We start from the raw sequence: 20964 nt of genomic DNA on the forward strand, positions 1-20964 counted from the left end.
GCAGTTGAGGCAGCAGTTGAGGCAGCGGTTGAGGCAGCGGTTGAGGCAGTGGTAGAGGCAGCGGTTGAGGCAGCGGTTGAGGCAGCGGTTGAGGCAGCGGTTGAGGCAGCGGTTGAGGCAATGGTAGAGGCAGCGGTTGAGGCAATGGTAGAGGCAGCAGTTGAGGCAATGGTAGAGACAGCAGTTGAGGCAGTGGTATTTAACAACATATATGTTATAAATATTAATAGTACATGTTATTATTAATAACATGTATTATTATTATTATTAATAACATATATGTTATTAAATACCACTGCCTCAACCGCTGCCTCAACCGCTGCCTCAACCGCTGCCTCAACCGCTGCCTCAACCGCTGCCTCACTCACTGCCTCACCCACTGCCTCACCCACTGCCTCACCCACTGCCTCACCCACTGCCTCAACCGCTGCCTCAACCGCTGCCTCAACCGCTGCCTCTACCGCTGCCTCAACCACTGCCTCACCCACTGCCTCACCCACTGCCTCACCCACTGCCTCACCCACTGCCTCACCCACTGCCTCACCCACTGCCTCACCCACTGCCTCTACCACTCCAGTTGCACTCAATCTACAAGCACCAAACACAATGAATTATTGTGAAATGTTTGGAAGAGCACGGAGACTAATGTTCACTCCAGCATAAACAAAGTCACACTGACAATGTGTCAACCACTCCCTTGTATTTTTGTACAATTTCCTTCTTTAATTCTATTGTATTTATTATTATTATTATTATTATTATTATTATTATTATTATTATTATTATTATTATTATTACTGTTGTTATTATTAGCAGTAGCAGAAATGTTTGATTTTTTGCTGTGTTCAAGAGTAAACACATGATGTCACCGTCCAATACCTGTCCAAATAGCCATTCCAATATACAGTCATGAATGGGTTTACATTATTTATACTGTAGTTTAATAGCAAATAATGAACAAACAAAACACTCACCACACAGTGGTGGGAGGGCTGGCTGCCAGTTGCGGGGGTCGGAGGGAGGGTAGTAGGGACTCACAGGTGGCGGGAAACTTAAATATGATTTGGCAGCTGGGAATTTGGCGGCTGGAAATCTGACAGTTGGGAATTCGCGAATGTGTGAAGCCCACAAAAGTTGAAAACGCGAATGTTGAGGGAGACCTGTATAATGAATTTATGTTAAGAACAATTAGTTTTTGTAATTGAATGCCCCCACACAGAATATTTATGAACAGCATGCTAGTGGCTTTCTTTTGTGCTGAACAATATTCTATTACATGTAAGCTACATTTTGTATACTGCATAAAGAAATAAACATTTGTATGTCTTGTAAGCATTACGTAGAATGAAAGGGGGTAAAGCAGCTGGAACTGACAGGATCATGACAAATGTTAAAAGCAGGGGGGGATATAGTGTTGGAGTGGTTGGCATTTTTGTTTAATAAATGTATGAAAGAGGGGAAGGTACCTAGGGATTGGCAAAGAGCATGTACAATTCCTTTATATAAAGGGAAGGGGGACAAAGGAGATTGTAAAAATTATAGAGGAATAAGTTTACCGAGTATACCAGGAAAAGTGTACAGTAGTGTTATTATTGAAAGAATTAGAGGCAAGACAGAATATAGGATTGCGGATGAGCAAGAAGGTTTTAGAGTGGGTAGGGGATGTGTAAATCAAGTGTTTACATTGAAGCATATATGTGAACAGTATTTAGATAAAGGTAGAGAAGTTTTCATTGCATTTATGGATTGAGTGGATAGAAGAGCAATGGATAGAGCAATTTATGAATAGAGTAGATAGGGGAGCAATGTGGCATATGTTGCAAGTATATGGAATAGGTAGTAAGTTTTAGTACTAAACGCTGTAAAAATTTTTTATGAGGATAGTGAGACTCAGGTTAGGGTGTGTAGAAGAGAGGGAGACTACTTCCCAGTAAAGGTGGGTCTTAGACAGGGATGTGTAATGTCACCATGGTTGTTTAACCCTTTCAGGGTCGAGAGGCCCTCTCCTAAACTTGTTCTCAAGGTCGAAAATTTTTCGGAAAAAAATTATTTTTTCTTATGAAAAGATAGAGAATCTTTTCCCGATCATAATGACACCAAAAGTATGAAATTTGATGGAAAACTTATGGAATTATGTTCTCGCGAAGTTAGTGGTCTCAATAATGTTTACACATTGGTGATTTTGCCCACTTTGAGCCCTATTTTCGGCCAATTCCAGTGTACTAGTTGACAAAAATCATATTTATTTTGCTAGAACTCCATTTTTTCTATCGAATGAGTACAAAAAAACATCCATTTACTGATTTCAACTATCCAATAAAGTGGTCAGAAATTGGCAATTTTGCCAATTTAACACAAATTTCAGAAGATGCCAATTTCCAGATTGGGTCCAGAATAAACAAGACAGATATTCCTGGCACTAAAATAACATTTTCTCTGTTCATTAGTCACGTCCCCAGGCACCTCTTACATCTCTTTTTGCTTTCCACTTTGAATTTTTATTCTCACAAAAAACAGAAGATTTACTGTTATGCAAACTACTACATTAGTGTAGAAATGGTGTAGAAATGGTATAAATAATATCAGCGCACTTGTGAAACTATATCAGACTCACCAGTTGACGTATATTGGATGCTTGGCATGATTTGTTTACTTTTGAACTTTGATAAAAATCGAACATTTCTGCTACTTTCAGCTCAATTTCAAGGTACTTTTCATTACGAAACCAATCAAAATCATCTCAATTTCTGTAATATGTCTTCCATTCTATAAATTGAGACCAGGAAAACTAAAATACAACCATAAATACCATACGAAAATATAGTGCAAAGTCTCTGTTTTAATCCAAAAACACGGTCAAAGTTTTTTTTTCTCATTATGCACTGTGTGCTGCAGGATTTTTTTTATACTGTGCACACTGACCACATAGACCCATTCTTTCATATGTAGGCCTACCAGCTTTCTCTCGCTAGATTTGAAGGCGCTAGAATTTAGGTGTACTAGTACGTCAATAACCCTGGTAATGGATTTAAATTAGACAAGTTTAGATTTAGAAAGGACATAGGAAAGTATTGGTTTGGAAATAGGGTAATTGATGAGTGGAACAGTCTACCTAGTTGGGTTATTGAGGCTAGGACTTTGGGTAGTTTCAAATTTAGGTTGGATAAATACATGAGTGAGAGGGGTTGGATCTGATTGGGACTTGCAAATGAGTAGATAGAGTTATCAGAGATTATTTCTTGGGTAGCATTAAAATTGGGTTGGGCAAATGTTTTGTTAGTGGGATGGACTGTAAAGGACCTGCCTAGTATGGGCCAACAGGCCTGCTGCAGTGATCCTCCTTTCTTATGTTCTTATGTAAGCTGTACTAGTACGTCGGAAACCCTGAAAGGGTTAATATATTTATAGGTGGGGTTGTAAAAGAAGTAATTGCTAGGGTGTTGGAGAGAGGGGATTAAATTATGGGGAATCAAATAAAAAATGAGAATTGACACAGTTACTTTTTGCTGATGATACTGTGCTTATGGGAGATCCTAAAGAAAAGTTGCAAAGGTTAGTGGGCGAGTTTGGGAGTGTGTGTAAGGGTAGAAAGTTGAAAGTGAACGTAGAAAAGAGTAAGGTGATGAGGGTATCAAATGATTTAGATAAAGAAAAATTGGATATCAAATTGGAAAGTAGTAGTATGGAAGAAGTGAATGTTTTCAGATATATGGGAGTTGACATGTCAGCGGATGGATGTATGAAGGATGAGGTTAACCATAGAGTTAGTGAAGGAAAAAAGGTGAGTGGTGCATTGAGGTATATGTGGAAACAAAAAACATTATCTGTGGAGGCAAAGAAGGGAATGTATGAAAGTATAGTAGTACCAACATTCTTATATGGGTGTGAAGCTTGGGTTGTAAATGCTGCAGCAAGGAGGCAGTTGGAGGCAGTGGAGATGTCCTGTCTAAGGGCAATGTGTAGTGTAAATATTATGTAGAGAATTTGGAGTGTGGAAATTCGGAGGTGTGGAGTTAATAAAAGTATTAGTCATAGGGCTGAAGAAGGGTTGTTGAGGTGGTTTGGTCATTTAGAGAGAATGGATCAAAGTAGAATGACATGGAGAGCATATAAATCTGTAGGGAAAGGAAGGCGGGGTAGGGGTCATCCTCGACAAGGTTGGTGGGAGGAGGTAAAGGAGGTTTTGTGGGCGAGGGGGTTGGACTTCCAGCAAGCATGCATGAGCGTGTTATATGGGAGTGAATGGAGATGAATGGTATTTGGGACTTGACGAGCTGTTGGAGTGTGAGCAGGGTAATATATAGTGAATTATCTGTTTTGTAATAGTCCCTTTTTCTTTCAAATTTTTGTAAGTTTCAGAATAATTACAGAGTCTTATTCATAAATCTAGGTGCTATTGACTACCTCAGGTGCTACTGATTTTGTTTTTAATTTTTCTTTCTTTCAACACACCGGCCGTATCCCACCAAGGCAGGGTGGCCCAAAAGGAAAAACGAAAGTTTCTCCTTTTACATTTAGTAATATATACAGGAGAAGAGGTTACTAGCCCCTTGCTCCCGGCATTTTAGTTGCCTCCTACAACACACATGGTTTACAGAGGAAGAATTCTGTTCCACTTCCCCATGAAGGTAAGAGAAAATAAACAAGAACAAGAACTAGTAAGAAAATAGAAGAAAACCCAGAGGGGTGTGTATATATATGCTTGTAAATGTATGTGTAGTGTGACCTAAGTGTAAGTAGAAGTAGCAAGACGTACCTGAAACCTTGCATGTTTATGAAACAGAAAAAAGGACACCAGCAATCCTACCATCATGTAAAACAATTACAGGTTTTCGTTTTAAACTCACTTGGCAGGATGGTAGTACCTCCCTGGGTGGTTGCTGTCTACCAACCTACTACCTAGGTTTGTTTTTAATACCTTCATTTATTATTATATCCACTAGCTCCTTTATTCTAACTGTTAATATCTACCATAGCTCACAAACTCACATTTGTTAAAACAATTAAGGTGGTATTAGATGCTTAATTGTATAACTGAATTATTTGTACTGTAATAATCCCTTATTCTTTTAAATTTGTACAAGATTTAGAATAATTACAAAGTCTTATTCATAAATCTAGTTGTAGATTCAATATAACTCTTATATTATTTTACTCAGAAAATCTAGTTTGTAAAATTACTCTTATTCTATGATTACAGGCCTAGATCCTGATGTAAACTTTTACTAAATGAAATACACGAATCAAACAGCAACTGTAATTACTATACAGCAGACCAAGCAAAGACAATACTCAGTGCAAACAATAACATAACCATCTTTAACTACAATGTCAAATCCTTGAGCAAACATTATGATGGCCTCACAGCATTACTCAATTCCCTTCATTCCAAAATATCAATCATCACTCTCACAGAAACCTGGCTTAAGCCTGATATTACAGATGTCTATACCATTCCTGGTTACATGGCCATACACAACTGTAGAACAGACCAGCAAGGGGAAGGAACAGCTATATACTACTCAAATCAACTCAAATGCATCAATAAATCTTGCACAAGGGAAAATATATCATAGCCAAATTTAAATCAAAAGACCTGCAAAAACCCCTCACAGTTATAAACATACAGAGGACCACAGTCAAACATTTACCACTTTAGTGAAAAACTAGGAAACCTGATTACTGATGCACACATGAATAAGGACCACCTACTACTAACAGGAGATTTCAACATAAACATACTACACAACCAGGACCCACAAGTAACTGAATTCACAGACACAATGAGTAACTGCCTGTTGCTACCAACAATATCTAAACCTACAAGAATCACCGAGACAAGCATCTCCTTAACCCTTAAACGGTCCAAACGTATATATACGTTCACTCGCGTAGCGCCCCAAATTTTTTGAGAAAAAAAAAACTTTTTTTTTTTAATAGGAAAAAAGAGTATATGGTACCCAGGTGTCCCCAATTATTTTAATATGGTGCACAGTGAGTGTGCACATCCATTCTCTCATGTCTAGGCGACTCAGGCTTATTGTGGCAATGTTGAATGAATGACAAACAAAACGTATATATACGTTTGGGGCGCAACGCGAGAGAACGTATATATACATTTGGACCGTTTAGGGGTTAACAGACCACATCTGGACAAACACCATATCCCCTTTAAAATCAGGCATAATCACAGACAACACTGCAGACCACTACCCAACCTTTCTCATAACTAATCTGGGCAAACTGCCACAAAACTACATAATGAGACAGCAACTTTATAGCAGCTATGAATAACATCGATTGGCAAAATGAGCTTGAAAGATATACAGATATGAATGAATGTATAAATAATTTTCTAAAAAAAGCCCAAAGCCTCTATAACAAACACTGCCCCCCAAAAAACTAAACAGATCACAGCAAAGAGACTGAATAATCTCTGGCTAACACCAAGCATCCTCAAATCCATTAACACAAAGCACAAATATGAAAAACAGTATAGAATGGGTCAAATAACTAGAGAACAGTCTAAACATTACTCGTCAGCACTTACCAGCCTGATAAGAAGATCAGAAAAATTGTATTATGAAAATAGATTACATAACATCAAAGGTAATATGAAAAAAACCTGGAAAACTCTATCCTAAATTCTTGGAAATAAAAAGTTATCCAAAAACAGAAGAATCAAACTAACAAAATCAGATGAACCCCTACTCACACCTACTGAAGCAGCAAACAGACTCAATGTTTTCTTCTCCACCACTGGTAAAAATCTAGCGAACAAAATACCAAGCATAAACACCCGTCCATCAGAATACCTCATAGGTACCTACCCAAATACGCTATTCCTAGCTCCAACCAACCCCATAGAAGTTACGCTCATCATAAGCACCCTTAAAAACAAGGCAGGAAACATAAACAGCTTGCCTGCTTTTATGTACAAAAAAGCTTCTCAAGTATTGTCGCCAATTATTGCAACGCTCTTTAACAAATCCATTGAATCAGCTACCTTCCCAACAATCCTCAAAATAGCGAGGTTCACTCCGATCCACAAAGGAGGTGACCAAGCTGACTTGAATAACTATAGACCAATATCTAACTTACCACTGCTCTCTAAAATCTTTGAAAAATTAATTCATAGACGGATCTATTCCTACCTCATCTCACACAACATGTTAAACCCTTGTCAGTTTGGATTCAGGAATAATAAAAGCACGAATGATAATATCATACACATGCTAGAACTAATATATACCGCACTTGAAAAGAAAGAAGTCCCACCGGGCATTTTCATTGATTTACGTAAAGCTTTCGATACAGTCGACCATGAACTGCTGTACTCCAAATTAATGCACTATGGTATCAGAGGCCACTCCCTCAACTACCTAAAATCATACCTTAGTAGCAGAACTCAATATGTGCATGCAAATGATGCAAACTCTTCCACCCAACCAATCACAGTAGGAGTCCCACAAGGAAGCGTCCTTGGACCACTCCTCTTTCTCATCTACATTAATGATCTACCGAATGCATCACAGCTACTCAAACCCATATTATTTGCAGATGACACTACATATATATGTCTTTTCCCACCCAAACACAGTCATACTAGCAAACACAGTCAATGACGAATTGCAGAAAATATTTGCCTGGATGATGACTAATAAACTTACCCTGAATACTGATAAAACCTATTTCATTCAGTTTGGAAACAAAGCTGCAAATGATCCGATTAATATAACGCTAAATGGATCATCAGTCACAAGACTCACAGAGGGAAAATTCCTAGGTATCCACCTTGATAGTAGCCTTAAGTTCCGGACACATACAACAAATCACCAAGAAAATCTCCAAGACTGTAGGCATACCATCAAAGATAAGGTACTATGTTCCACAATCAGCTCTCCTGGCACTGTACCATACACTCATATACCCTTATCTTACATATGGAATTTATGCATGGGGATCAACAACATCCAATCACCTAAAACCCCTCATAACCCAGCAAAAGGCAGCATTAAGAATGGTAACGAATTCCCACTCCCGCCAGCATACTCCACCAATTTTCAAAAGTCTGAATCTGCTCACCTTTAAGAACATCCATACTTATTCATGTGCCTACTACATACACAGAACAATACACACAAATATAAACCCTCCACTCAAAATTCTCCTCACCAACTTAAACAGGACACATGACCAGAACACAAGACACAGATCTCTTTTTGATATACCTCGTATCCATATCACACTGTGTAAAAACTCTATGCACATAAAGGGCCCTAAAATATGGAATTCATTACCAGAATATATTAAAGTAACCCAGTCTGCAAATCAGTTTAAGACTTCTCAAAAGCCACTTAATCACCCTAGACTAAATGCTAAATACTCAGTACACACATACTCACCTATGTACTCCCACATCATAACTTCAACAATCACTTTTATCCATTGTTGACAGGAATACAATTGAACCATTGTTTTCACAAAAAGCATTTTAGACTATATGAATATATCCTTTGTCTTACACAAATATAATTCACTTATAATTAATAATCTACTGTTCAACTATGAAATAATTACTGTCCTACTGTACAACTATGATAAAATCCTTTAGTGTTAAGTAGTCTGTAAGCCAATAATGTTAAGTTGGCCCATAATCCATAATGCCTAGGCATAATAGAGGCTCTCTTTGCATTGCAACCCACTATTGTAAATATAAAATCTCAATGTACTGTTTGCAAAGACATAAAATAAATAAAAATAATAAATAAATAAATAAGGGATTCAGGAAAACCAATTATTTTTATATAGCTGGACTTGAGTACTGGAAATGGGAAATACAATGCCTGCACTTTAAAAGAGGGGTTTGGGATATTGGCAGTTTGGAGGGATATATTGTGTATCTTCATATGTATATGCTTCTAAACTGTTGTGTTCAGGGCACCTTTGCAAAAACAGTGATTATGTATGAGTGAGGCGAGTGTTGAATAACAATGAAAGTATTTTCTTTTTGGGGATTTTCTTTCTTTTTGGGTCACCCTGCCTCAGTGGGAGATGGCCAACTTGTTAAAAAAAAAAATGTCATGTAATTCTTCAACTTTAAATAACCAAAGTACTGATCACAAGGTTTAGAAAAAAAAAAAACACTTGCATGACAGAAACCAAAAAAAGTCATTATCTGTGATCAGAGCATCAAAGTTAGCTTAAAACAACCAATTTGGTTCATGTATGTGAGGGGCTTAGACATACAGCAAGTGTGTGTTTGAGCCTGTTAGACAGGAGCAAATGGAGGCAAGTGCTTTGTATGACTTGGCATGCTGCTGGAGTGAGTAAGATAGCATTTACCATGAAGGGATTCAGGAAAACTGGTTAGCCAAACTTGAGTTCTGAAGGGGGGAAGTACAGTGTCTGCACTCTGATGGAGGGGTGGGGATATTTGCAGTTCTGAGCTGTAGTATTGGCAAGCCCCTGGCAAGACAGTGATAGTGAGTGTTTCTTCTTCACCCTACCTCAGTGGGAGACCTGGAGTATATCTGGAGGGGGTTTTTGGGAGGCAATGCCCCAGTGGCCTGGTCCATGACCAGGCCTTGTGGTGGATCAGGGCCTGATCTACCAGGATGTTACTGCTGGCCACATGTGAACCGACATACAAACCACAGCCTGGCTGGTCAAGTACTAACTTTAGGTGCCTGCTCTGCTCCTTCTTGAACATAGCCAGGGGTCTACTGGTAATTCCCCTTGTATATGGTGGGAGGCCAGTGTTAAAAAAACTATAAAATTCATTTTTGTTCTCTAGTGTTATTTACATAATTTTGGAATTAACAAAAAAAAAAAAATGATCCTGATGAATACAGATTATTCACATTTATTATACTGTAGTTTAAAGATTAGCTTTAATTAGGGTTACCAATGATGTTCACAGTACAGGGACCAGAATAAACTATTAAGGATTCAGTCAATACAGGCAGGCACTGGAATCTGCTGAGATACATACATAAGCATGTGTTCCCCATTTGACTGGACATTTGTCAACCTGTTAGACTTCATGACAAATCAGTGGTTAATATATTATACTAGTTAATTACCAGCAGATAGTTTAATTTAGAATTTTAACACTCTCCTCTCCATATAACTGAAAGTGTGTGGAAACCACACAAAGATCATAACAACTTACCCCCTTCTCATATACTGCTTAATAAGTGTATATGTCTCGTTAAACATGGAGAAGTCCTCAGGATGGCCAAAGAGGATGTAAGCCTTAAGAAGATACTCATAGAAGCTGTCAAGTCCAGCTCCAACACCACTCAACTCCCCTACCCATTTCCCAGTATTCACATCCACAACATTGCCTGCAGGAAAGATAAAATACACAGATACTTAATATATTCTTGTGTGATTTTACTAGTAAGCATAAGTCACCTTATCTAATTTTCTTATTTACTATTGTTTGCTTAAATATTAGCTGAATCGATACTTTCTCTGTCCATATTACTACCTATTTCTTTAAATACTATCAATTGATATTACTTACTAAAATTAATAATTACCATTTTTACTATCAATACAATTTACTCTTAACATTTTTGACATCATTTAATAATCATTACTTGTCTAATTACCTTAACCAGTTTTAATACCACATTTACTATCTTAGAGTACTCTTAATTACCTTGTACTGCCAAATAACCTCAAGTATAACTACCAGTGCAATTTTGAAAGAAATAAACATTACTTTTTCACTTATTTTGTAATCATTATTACTTACTAAAATTTTATTAAACACCATATTTACTACCAGTCAATTTTACTTTTGTACATTAATCATTATTTTATACTTCCCATAACATTTTGTTGCCAAATTTTCAAGTTTGTATATTCAACTCCAACCTTTATATTATCCTTTGTACCTGTGTACCTGTGTACCTGTCTACCATCTTACTATCATCTTACTATCATATTATAACCAAGACATTGCCATTGTTATTTTTTACTTATTATTCTTTTGGTACTTTAATTTGTGAATTTTATTTTGTCAATTTAAATCTAGTTATACTCTTGATCTTGTCAACAACCTATACCAGACCCTAGTGCAATTGCAAGTACCATTTCAATTTGCATTTTTATATTATAAGTTTATATTATAAGTCCTATTCTAAGATTGTTTTCATATCTTAGTGACTATATTGTGTGTGCAATTAGTGTATATTTCAATTATATTATTGTTCAAGGCCCTTAACTATCTTTTGCTAACTAGTACCAACTACCTCATATATTTTTTTTTCTACTTTTTTTTTATTATTTTGCTACCTTAACTTGCATATTTTATCTTGTCAATTTAAATCTAGTTATACTCTAATTCTTGTAAACAACTTATATAAGACCTTAGTGCAATTACAATTGAGAGTCTTGTGCCTTTTTTATATCATTAGATTAAACTCAGTTGTACTATAGCTCATTCTAGCTCAATACATAGTCAATACCAAATTCATTATATTAGACCATAGTGTAATTACTAGTGAGAGTCTGGTGCTATTTTTAATTTGTATTTTTATATTATTACATTAAACCTAGTTGTACTATAGCTCATTCTAGCTCAATACATGGTCAATACCAAATTCATTATATTAGATCATAGTATAATTACTAGTGAGAGTCTGGTGCTATTTTTAATTTGTATTTTTATATTATTAGATTAAACCTAGTTGTACTATAGCTCATTCTAGCTCAATACATAGTCAATACCAAATTCATTATATTAGACCATAGTATAATTACTAGTGAGAGTCTGGTGCTATTTTTAATTTGTATTTTTATATTATTAGATTAAACCTAGTTGTACTATAGCTCATTCTAGCTCAATACATAGACTATACCAAAGTCATTACATTAGACCTTAGTGCAATTACAAGTGAGAGTCTTGTGCTATTTTTAATTTGTATTTTTATATTACTAGTTTATACCTAGTTGTACTTTAGCTCATTCCAGCACAACACATAGACAACACCAACTCCCATTATGTGTATTAGTGACTATACTCTACATGACCAAAATGCTATAGCTATATACTTGTCCAAACTTCCCACCACTACAGATATCAGTACTAAAACTCAACCCACAACTCAGGATATAAATAACCATAATTTAAACCTAGAAGATGATTGATCACGTTGACCCTGATCTAAACCTACATAATCTGACACACAATCAAAACCTATTGGAAAGTAACTGCCTTTACTACACAGCATCACAAGCCAGCACTATCCTAAACAATGCTAAAAGTCTATCAGTACTTAACTACAACATCAGGTCCTTAAGCAAACACTATGATGACCTCCTGGCACTCCTTGAATCACTAAAGACACCCTTCTCCTGCATTATTCTTACTGAGACCTGGCTTAAGCAGGACATAATAGATATCTACCCTCTACCAGGATACACAGCAATCCACAACTGCAGACCATACCAAGTTGGGGTGGTATTGCAATCTATTACTCTAACCAATTATCTTGTATTAGCACCACTTGCTTTAGTGATGAATATGGAGAATACATTTTTGCTAATTTTACTGTAAAAAACCTTAAGACGCCTATAACAATCGGTGCCATTTACCGGATACCCCACACAAACATCCCAAATTTCAGTGAGAAACTAAAGGCACTAATAACAAACAGACAAGTGAATAAGCACCACCTTCTCTTAGCTGGAGACTTCAACATCAACCTTGGCCTACTAGATGATCAGCCTGTAACTGATTTCATCAACAATATGAACAACACACTTCTCATACCAACAATAACTAAACCAACCAGGCTCACTGAAACGAGTGCAACCATAATAGACCACATATGGACCAATATACTAGCCCCCCTTAAATCAGGGATAATCACAGATAGCACTACAGACCACTACCCTACCTTCCTCTTGACAAACATTAGTAAACCACCACTTGAATACAACAAAGTTTCATTTAGACTCCATGATGAGGCCTCAATAAGGAAGTTCACAGCTGACCTAGAGACTGTTGACTGGCCTACAGAATTCTCCAAGGCCAATGGTATTGACGACTGGACAGACATTTTTCTTAACAAATTACTTAGACTATACAACAAACATTGTCCTATAAAAACGAAACAGATCACAAACAAACGGCTTGGTTGCCCATGGCTAACCAGCACCATTCTGAAATCCATTGATAAGAAACACCAATATGAAAAGCAATATAGACAGGGCTTAATACACAAAGATATTCTTACACACTATTCATCAGTCCTCACCAAAGTAATAAAGAAAGCCAAACAACTATACTACTCCAGTAGATTCACTGACACAAGAGGAGATATAAAAAAGACCTGGAAAACACTCTCTCAGATTCTAGGGACCCAAAAACGGAAAAAAACCAAGAATATTGCCCTAACTAAACCTAATGAAACACCACTGCATCCCACTGACACAGCTAACAAGATAAACGACTTCTTCTCAACCATAGGTTCTAATCTCGCCAATAAAATCCCACGCACTAATGCCCATACCGGGGACTACCTAGATGGGAATTTCCCAAATTCCTTCTATCTTGCTCCAACTGAGCCCATGGAAGTCACCGAGATTATAAAGTCACTTAAAAATAACTCAGGGAATCTGTCTCATGTCCCACCATTATTGTACAAGAAAGTGGCCCATGTCCTCTCGCATGCTATCTCATTACTTTTTAACAAGTCACTAGAAACTAGCATCTTCCCGAAACTACTCAAGACGGCAAGGGTTACACCAATACATAAAGGTGGTGACCCTACAGATTTAAACAACTATAGGCCAATATCAAACTTACCATTGCTATCCAAAATCTTTGAGAAACTCGTGCACAGGAGACTATATTCATTTATAACGGCACAAAACATACTCAACCCCTGCCAATTTGGATTCAGGAAAAATAAAAGCACTAACGATGCAATCATAAAAATGCTAGATCTGCTTTACACAGCATTGGAAAATAAGAAATATCCACTAGGAATTTTTATTGACCTAAGAAAAGCTTTTGACACAGTAGACCACGGCATCCTACTCCACAAACTTGACCATTATGGTATAAGAGGCCATGTGCTTGCATATTTCAAATCTTACCTTACTAATAGGTATCAGTATGTCACCATTAAAGACACAGCATCAACAACACAGCCACTTGATACTGGAGTTCCGCAGGGAAGTGTCCTTGGTCCCCTGCTCTTCCTCATATACATCAATGATCTTCCAAACGTATCTCAACACCTGAACCCCATTCTCTTTGCTGACGACACGACTTATGTCATCTCTCACCCTAATCTTGCCACCCTCAACACCATTGTTAATGAGGAGCTGATCAAAATATCGACTTGGATGACAGCCAATAAACTTACGCTTAACACTGACAAAACCTACTACATTATGTTTGGTAGCAGAGCAGGAGATGTGCAAATTAACATTAAGATCGACAACACTCTAATTGCCAGGCATAATGAGGGCAAATTCCTAGGCCTATACCTCGACAACAACCTGAACTTCAGCACCCATATCCAACACATAACCAAAAAAGTATCCAAAACGGTTGGGATCCTCTCCAAGATACGATACTACGTGCCGCAAACTGCCCTTCTCACACTATACCATTCACTTATATATCCATACCTCACTTATGCTATATGTGCTTGGGGTTCAACTGCAGCAACACACCTAAAGCCAATAATAACCCAACAAAAAGCCGCAGTAAGAATAATCACTAAATCCCATCCCTGGCAACACACCCCCCCACTCTTCATAGATCTAAACTTACTCCCTGTTCAGTACATCCACACTTACTACTGTGCAATCTACATCTACAGGACCTTAAATTCCAATATTAACCTTGACCTAAAACGCTTTCTTGATAGTTGCGATAGAACCCACAGGCACAATACCAGACGCAAACATCTCTATGACATTCCCCGTGTCCGACTAAACCTTTACAAAAATTCAATGTATGTCAAAGGCCCTAAAATCTGGAACACCCTACCTGAAAATTCTAAAACTGCAGACACATTCATCACCTTCAAAACTACCATCAGAAAACATCTTATCTCCCTGATACACCCTGTCAACTAATTACACGAATACCACCTGGTGGTTAACACTTACACTCACTCACCCATTTGACCATAAACAGAAATATCAATCTCAATCTCAAAATAATGAATCTTAACTAGTCATAAGTTGGCCTGTGATACTCCAATACTGAAACTATGTATAGTGCCAAAACAAAAGCATTCACATTGCTAAACTCACAAACTAGTATTTAGTCACTTAGCCATAATACCAACTTAACTCATAATTTTGTAATATTTGAAACTTAAGATTTAATTTAAGTCTGCCCGAAATGCCTAGCCATGCTAGGTGTTCTAGTGGTACACTCTGTAATTATTATTTTACTACATGTAAACAATACAATAACCAAATTCTGTAAACTCAGCATTGTAATCCTTATAGAGAATAAACTTTGAATTTGAATTTGAATATAAGGAGCCTAATTTATTTTTGCATTTGTTCCTGCCATCAAAACAAAGCAGTTGCAACAACTAGTGAAGTGTTTCACCAAAACAAAGAGTTTTAATTGGAAAATATGTATGGTAGGCAATCCTTTATCCATCAAAGGACCTGAATGTGTGAAGGTTTATATCCGGAAACTGGTCATTTACCTTGAGATCAGTTCCTATTTTTGGCAGGAGTACTGAATTAGTCATTTTAGGAACTACATGGTGACTGCTTGAATAGCTGAGCCTCATTTAACCCTTTTACTATCCAGACCCCCAATCTGAATCTTGTCCTCAATGTCCAAGAATTTAAAAAAAAAAAAAAAATTCTTATGAAATGGTAGAGAATTTTTTCCTGAAGGTAATAAAACAAAAAGTATGAAAATTGATGGAAAACTGACAAATTTATACTTTCTTAAATTTTGCAGCATCAACAATTTTGCCCACTTTGAATTCTATTTTAGGCCAATTACTTATTCCACTGGACCAAATTCTTAGCTGTTTCACTAGTATGTCTTCCATTTTATCGATTCAGCACAAGATATTGCCCAATCAACCATTTCAACTACCCAACAAAGTGATCAGAAATTGGTAATTTGGCCAATTTCACACAACTTTCACAACTTTCCAATTTCAAAACAGGGTTTAGAATAAACAATGCAGGCATTCCTGGCACTAAAATAGTATTTCCTCTGTTCATCTGTTATGTTCCCAGGCTTTACACATGAATTCCATTTTTATTTTTTTCCACACAAAAAACAGAAGATTTACTACTGTATTATGCAATATTGTAATTTTTTTTTTTTTTTCAACAAGTCGGTCGTCTCCCACCGAGGCAGGGTGACCCAAAAAAAGAAAGAAAATCCCCAAAAAGAAAATACTTTCATCATCATTCAACACTTTCACCACACTCACACATTATCACTGCTTTTGCAGAGGTGCTCAGAATATAACAGTTTAAAAGCATATACGTATAGAGATACACAACATATCCCTCCAAACTGCCAATATCCCAAACCCCTCCTTTAAAGTGCAGGCATTGTACTTCCCATTTCCAGGACTCAAGTCCGACTATATGAAAATAACCGGTTTCCCTGAATCCCTTCACTAAATATTACCCTGCTCACACTCCAACAGATCGTCAGGTCCCAAGTATCATTCGTCTCCATTCACTCCTATCTAACACGCTCATGCACGCTTGCTGGAAGTCCAAGCCCCTCACCCACAAAACCTCCTTTACCCCCTCTTTCCAACCCTTTCGAGGACGACCCCTACCCCTCTTTCCTTCCCCTATAGATTTATATGCTTTCCATGTCATTCTACTTTGATCCATTCTCTCTAAATGACCAAACCACCTCAACAACCCCTCTTCTGCCCTCTGACTAATGCTTTTATTAACTCCACACCTTCTCCTAATTTCCACACTCCGAATTTTCTGCATAATATTTACACCACACATTGCCCTTAGACAGGACATCTCCACTGCCTCCAACCGTCTCCTCGCTGCTGCATTTACCACCCAAGCTTCACATCCATATAAGAGTGTTGGTACTACTATACTTTCATACATTCCCTTCTTTGCCTCCATAGATAACGTTTTTTGACTCCACATATACCTCAACGCACCACTCACCTTTTTACCCTCATCAATTCTATGATTAACCTCATCCTTCATAAATCCATCCGCCGACACGTCAACTCCCAAGTATCTGAAAACATTCACTTCTTCCATACTCCTCCTCCCCAATTTGATATCCAATTTTTCTTTATCTAAATCATTTGATACCCTCATCACCTTACTCTTTTCTATGTTCACTTTCAACTTTCTACCTTTACACACATTCTCAAACTCATCCACTAACCTTTGCAATTTTTCTTTAGAATCTCCCATAAGCACAGTATCATCAGCAAAAAGTAACTGTGTCAATTCCCATTTTGAATTTGATTCCCCATAATTTAATCCCACCCCTCTCCCGAACACCCTAGCATATACTTCTTTTACAACCCCATCTATAAATATATTAAACAACCATGGTGACATTATATTGTAATAATTGTATAAATAAAATCAGTGCATTCATGAACACATATTAAACTCACTAGTTGATGTGTATTGGACACACAACGTGATTAGTTTACTCTTGAACATCGGCAAAAACTGAACATTTCTGCTACTTTGAGCTTAATTTAAAATTATTTTCAGACTTAAAACCAATCAAAATCATCTCTAATTCTGTGATATATCTTCAATTCTACCAAATGAGACCAAGAAACTGAGAATACAACTATAAAAACCATACAAAAATAAACCACAATGTCGCTGTTTTAAACCAAAAACAGTCAAAGTTTTTTCTCATTATGCACTGTGTGCTGCAGGATTTTTTTTTTTATATGGTGTACACTTCTTACACAGACCCATTCTTTCATATCTAGGCCCAAATTTACTGCTCACAGTTTATCTGAGTGAGCTGAGCTCATGGTGTAGTACTACAGCACTGACAGTGACCTCAAAACCATAATACTACAGCACAGTCAGCAAAAGAGTTGATTACAAGTAATGTATGCTAAACCATCTAGATATGTGTATGAATGTAAGAAATATTTAACTTACTCTTTGAGTATAGCAAACACTCCATTAATTTGGGGATGGGGATGAAAAATTGCTTATAAAATAAAATAAAATCAATAACAACTAAAGTAAAACTAATTACTAATACATGCTGTATTCAATATTTTTTCTTAAAATTCCTGCTATCTCCCACCAAGCTAGAGTGACTCCAACATGAAAAAAAGCATTCTCACGGTCACTTATTCAATCGCTGCCTTGACAAAAAGGTACCAACATCACAGTTCAGAGAACCCTCTCCAAACTGCAACATCAGCCCTCCTTCAGAGTGCAGGCATTGTACTTCTGTTCTCCAGGACTTAAATTTGGCTAACTTATTTTTCTGAATCACCTCATAAATGTTACCATGCTCGCACTTTAACAGCATATCAAATCATAAAAATCACTTTGTCTCTACTTGCTCACATCTAACATACATAAGCTTGTTGGATGTCAAAGTCCCTAGTACTCAAAATCTTTATACCTCCTCTTGTTTCCTAGGACAACTCCTAACCTTCCTTCCTCCACCCTAGATTTGTACACCCTCTTAGTAATCCTATTTTTCTCCATCCTCTCTAAATCTCCAAATCACCTTAATAACTCTGATAGCAGGAACACGAGCAAAATAAGTTAGGTAAATAACGACCATTAATTATCATCACCTTCTGCTATAATTTATTTGCTGCTGTACTTTATTTGTATCCGTGCAAGAATTTGGAACCATTTGGGTTCAGAATTTCACTGATGGGTCATCTCAAAGTACAGTGGACCCCCGCATAACAATATTATTTCAATCCAGAAGTCTGTTTGGGTGCCGTTATAGACCGAATTTGTTCCCATAAGAGATATTGTGAAGTAGATTAGTCCGTTTCAGACCCCCAAAAATACACCTACAAAAGCACTTACAAAAATCCACTTACATAATTGGTCGCGTTGGAAGCTGATCGTTGTGCAGGGGTCCACTGTACTATGTTACCCTAATTTAAACAACTTACCAAGCAGTCCAGTTTTTGAATTTCTTAATTTCCAAAGAACCTTATTGGCTCTTCTTGCAGACATTTCATATACTGGATCCCCTATGAGGCGACTGAGAACCCCAAACTCCACTAAAAGTGATCCAGCACCAGCTGTACACGTGTCTGTACGACTTCCTTCTGGTACTCCCTCGCGTAGATTTACCTTTATGAAAGAAAATTTTATGTTAAACATTAAAATAATCCAATTTAAAAAATACTGTAAAATATGGTATGCACTACCTGTGAGTACTGGTAATAATAAAATTATTAAACTTTTAGAAAAACTCTAAACATCGCAAAAAAATCAAAAGAAAAATTTTGCATGTTCTCCACATTTTCACCCATAAAATGAAATGCCTCATTAATAATTTTGACATTACTCGAGGGTAAGGAAGGCCAGTCTTGGAGTTGTCAAAGGCTGGAAGGAATCTGGAAGCAAGGTCAGAGGCCATCTCCAGTAGTTCCCCATCATACCATTCAGGTTCAAGGTCCCCAAATGGTTTATTTTCATCCTGGATGAGGAGATGAGCTGATAATAATGCTCCCAACAATCTGAAATTTCCAAACAGTTTACTCAACCTTTCGGGAGATATTAAAATCTTATTAAAGGATTTAAATATCACAATACTTTTTAATTTCTATTTACAATACTGGACTTAGAATTTATTTCAAATCATAAATGTATCTGAAGAATAGAGATGGCCCACCTTGTTCAAGATTACCATAGGAGTTTTAAAGTATGTAAGTGGAATGCAAGGGAGAAATTAGTAAATGGCCTGCATTCCAAAGTAAATTACTGTAAAATGCCTTTATACTCTACTGAACTAATAAACAGCTCTCCACTTATACCACATACAGTATTATACACTCTCCTAGTAGTCTTATTTTCTCCATCCTCTCTAAATCTCCAAAGCACTTCAACAACCCCTCCTCAGCCCTCTGAATAATATATTTGGTAATTGGCTCACGAAATCGTAATGACACGATTGCAAACAAACCATACCACGGGCAGGATTTGAACCTGCGGTCAGAGAGTCTCAAAACTCCAGACCGTCGCGTTAGCCACTGGACCAGCTAGCCACAATAAGATTCGTCCAACTAGATATATTTCTACACCATAGGAAGGTTAGCATAGGCACCACTGTGACCACAAATGCAAGTTTTTACAGACGAATCTCCAGCTAGCGTGGCCGTGATGAACTCTACCTCAAGTCCCCTCACTGCCGCCAACATGGTTTGTTTGCAATCGTGTCATTACGATTTCGTGAGTCATGTTGACGGCAGTGAGGGGACTTGAGCTAGAGTTCGTCACAGCCACGCTATCTGGAGATTCGTCTGTAAAAACTTGCATTTGTGGTCACAGTGGTGCCTATGCTAACCTTCCTATGGTGTAGAAATATACCTAGTTGGACGAATCTTATTGGGGCTAGCTGGTCCAGTGGCTAATGCGACGGTCTGGAGTTTTGAGACTCTCTGACCGCAGGTTCAAATCCCACCCGTGGTATGGTAATTCCTCCTCTTCAAAATCTCCAAAATCTAAATACCTTGCATAACATTCACACCACAGATTACCCACAAACACTATCTCTACTATCTCCAGCCTCCTCATAACAAACATATTTATAACTCTATTAGACTACAATATCACAAACAAACTTTTTGTTCCATAACTTTAAATGTATGAAATTTAATGTATGAAAAAGGGGAAGGTACCTTGGGACTGGCAGAAAGCGTGTATAGTTCCTTTATATAAAGGAAAGGGGGACAAAAGAGAATGTAAAAATTATAGGGAAATAAGTTTACTAGT

The 20964-nt window shown here is 37.3% G+C and overlaps 1 protein-coding gene across 3 annotated transcripts in view; it reads right to left on the bottom strand.

Moving 5' to 3' along the window:
- Positions 1–20964, bottom strand: part of LOC128694123 (ER degradation-enhancing alpha-mannosidase-like protein 1) — a 137179-nt gene that overhangs the window by 76255 nt on the left and 39960 nt on the right. For all 3 annotated transcript variants that reach the window (XM_070080498.1, XM_070080504.1, XM_070080488.1), the window contains 3 exons: positions 19538–19709; positions 19137–19320; positions 10175–10349 (listed from right to left, as the gene is read on the bottom strand). In XM_070080498.1, the coding sequence (XP_069936599.1) occupies positions 10175–10349; positions 19137–19320; positions 19538–19709 (531 nt within the window). The remainder of the gene's footprint in view (positions 1–10174; positions 10350–19136; positions 19321–19537; positions 19710–20964) is intronic.

This window comes from Cherax quadricarinatus, chromosome 6 (assembly GCF_038502225.1).
Source record: "Cherax quadricarinatus isolate ZL_2023a chromosome 6, ASM3850222v1, whole genome shotgun sequence".
Classification (NCBI taxonomy): Eukaryota; Metazoa; Arthropoda; class Malacostraca; order Decapoda; family Parastacidae; genus Cherax; species Cherax quadricarinatus.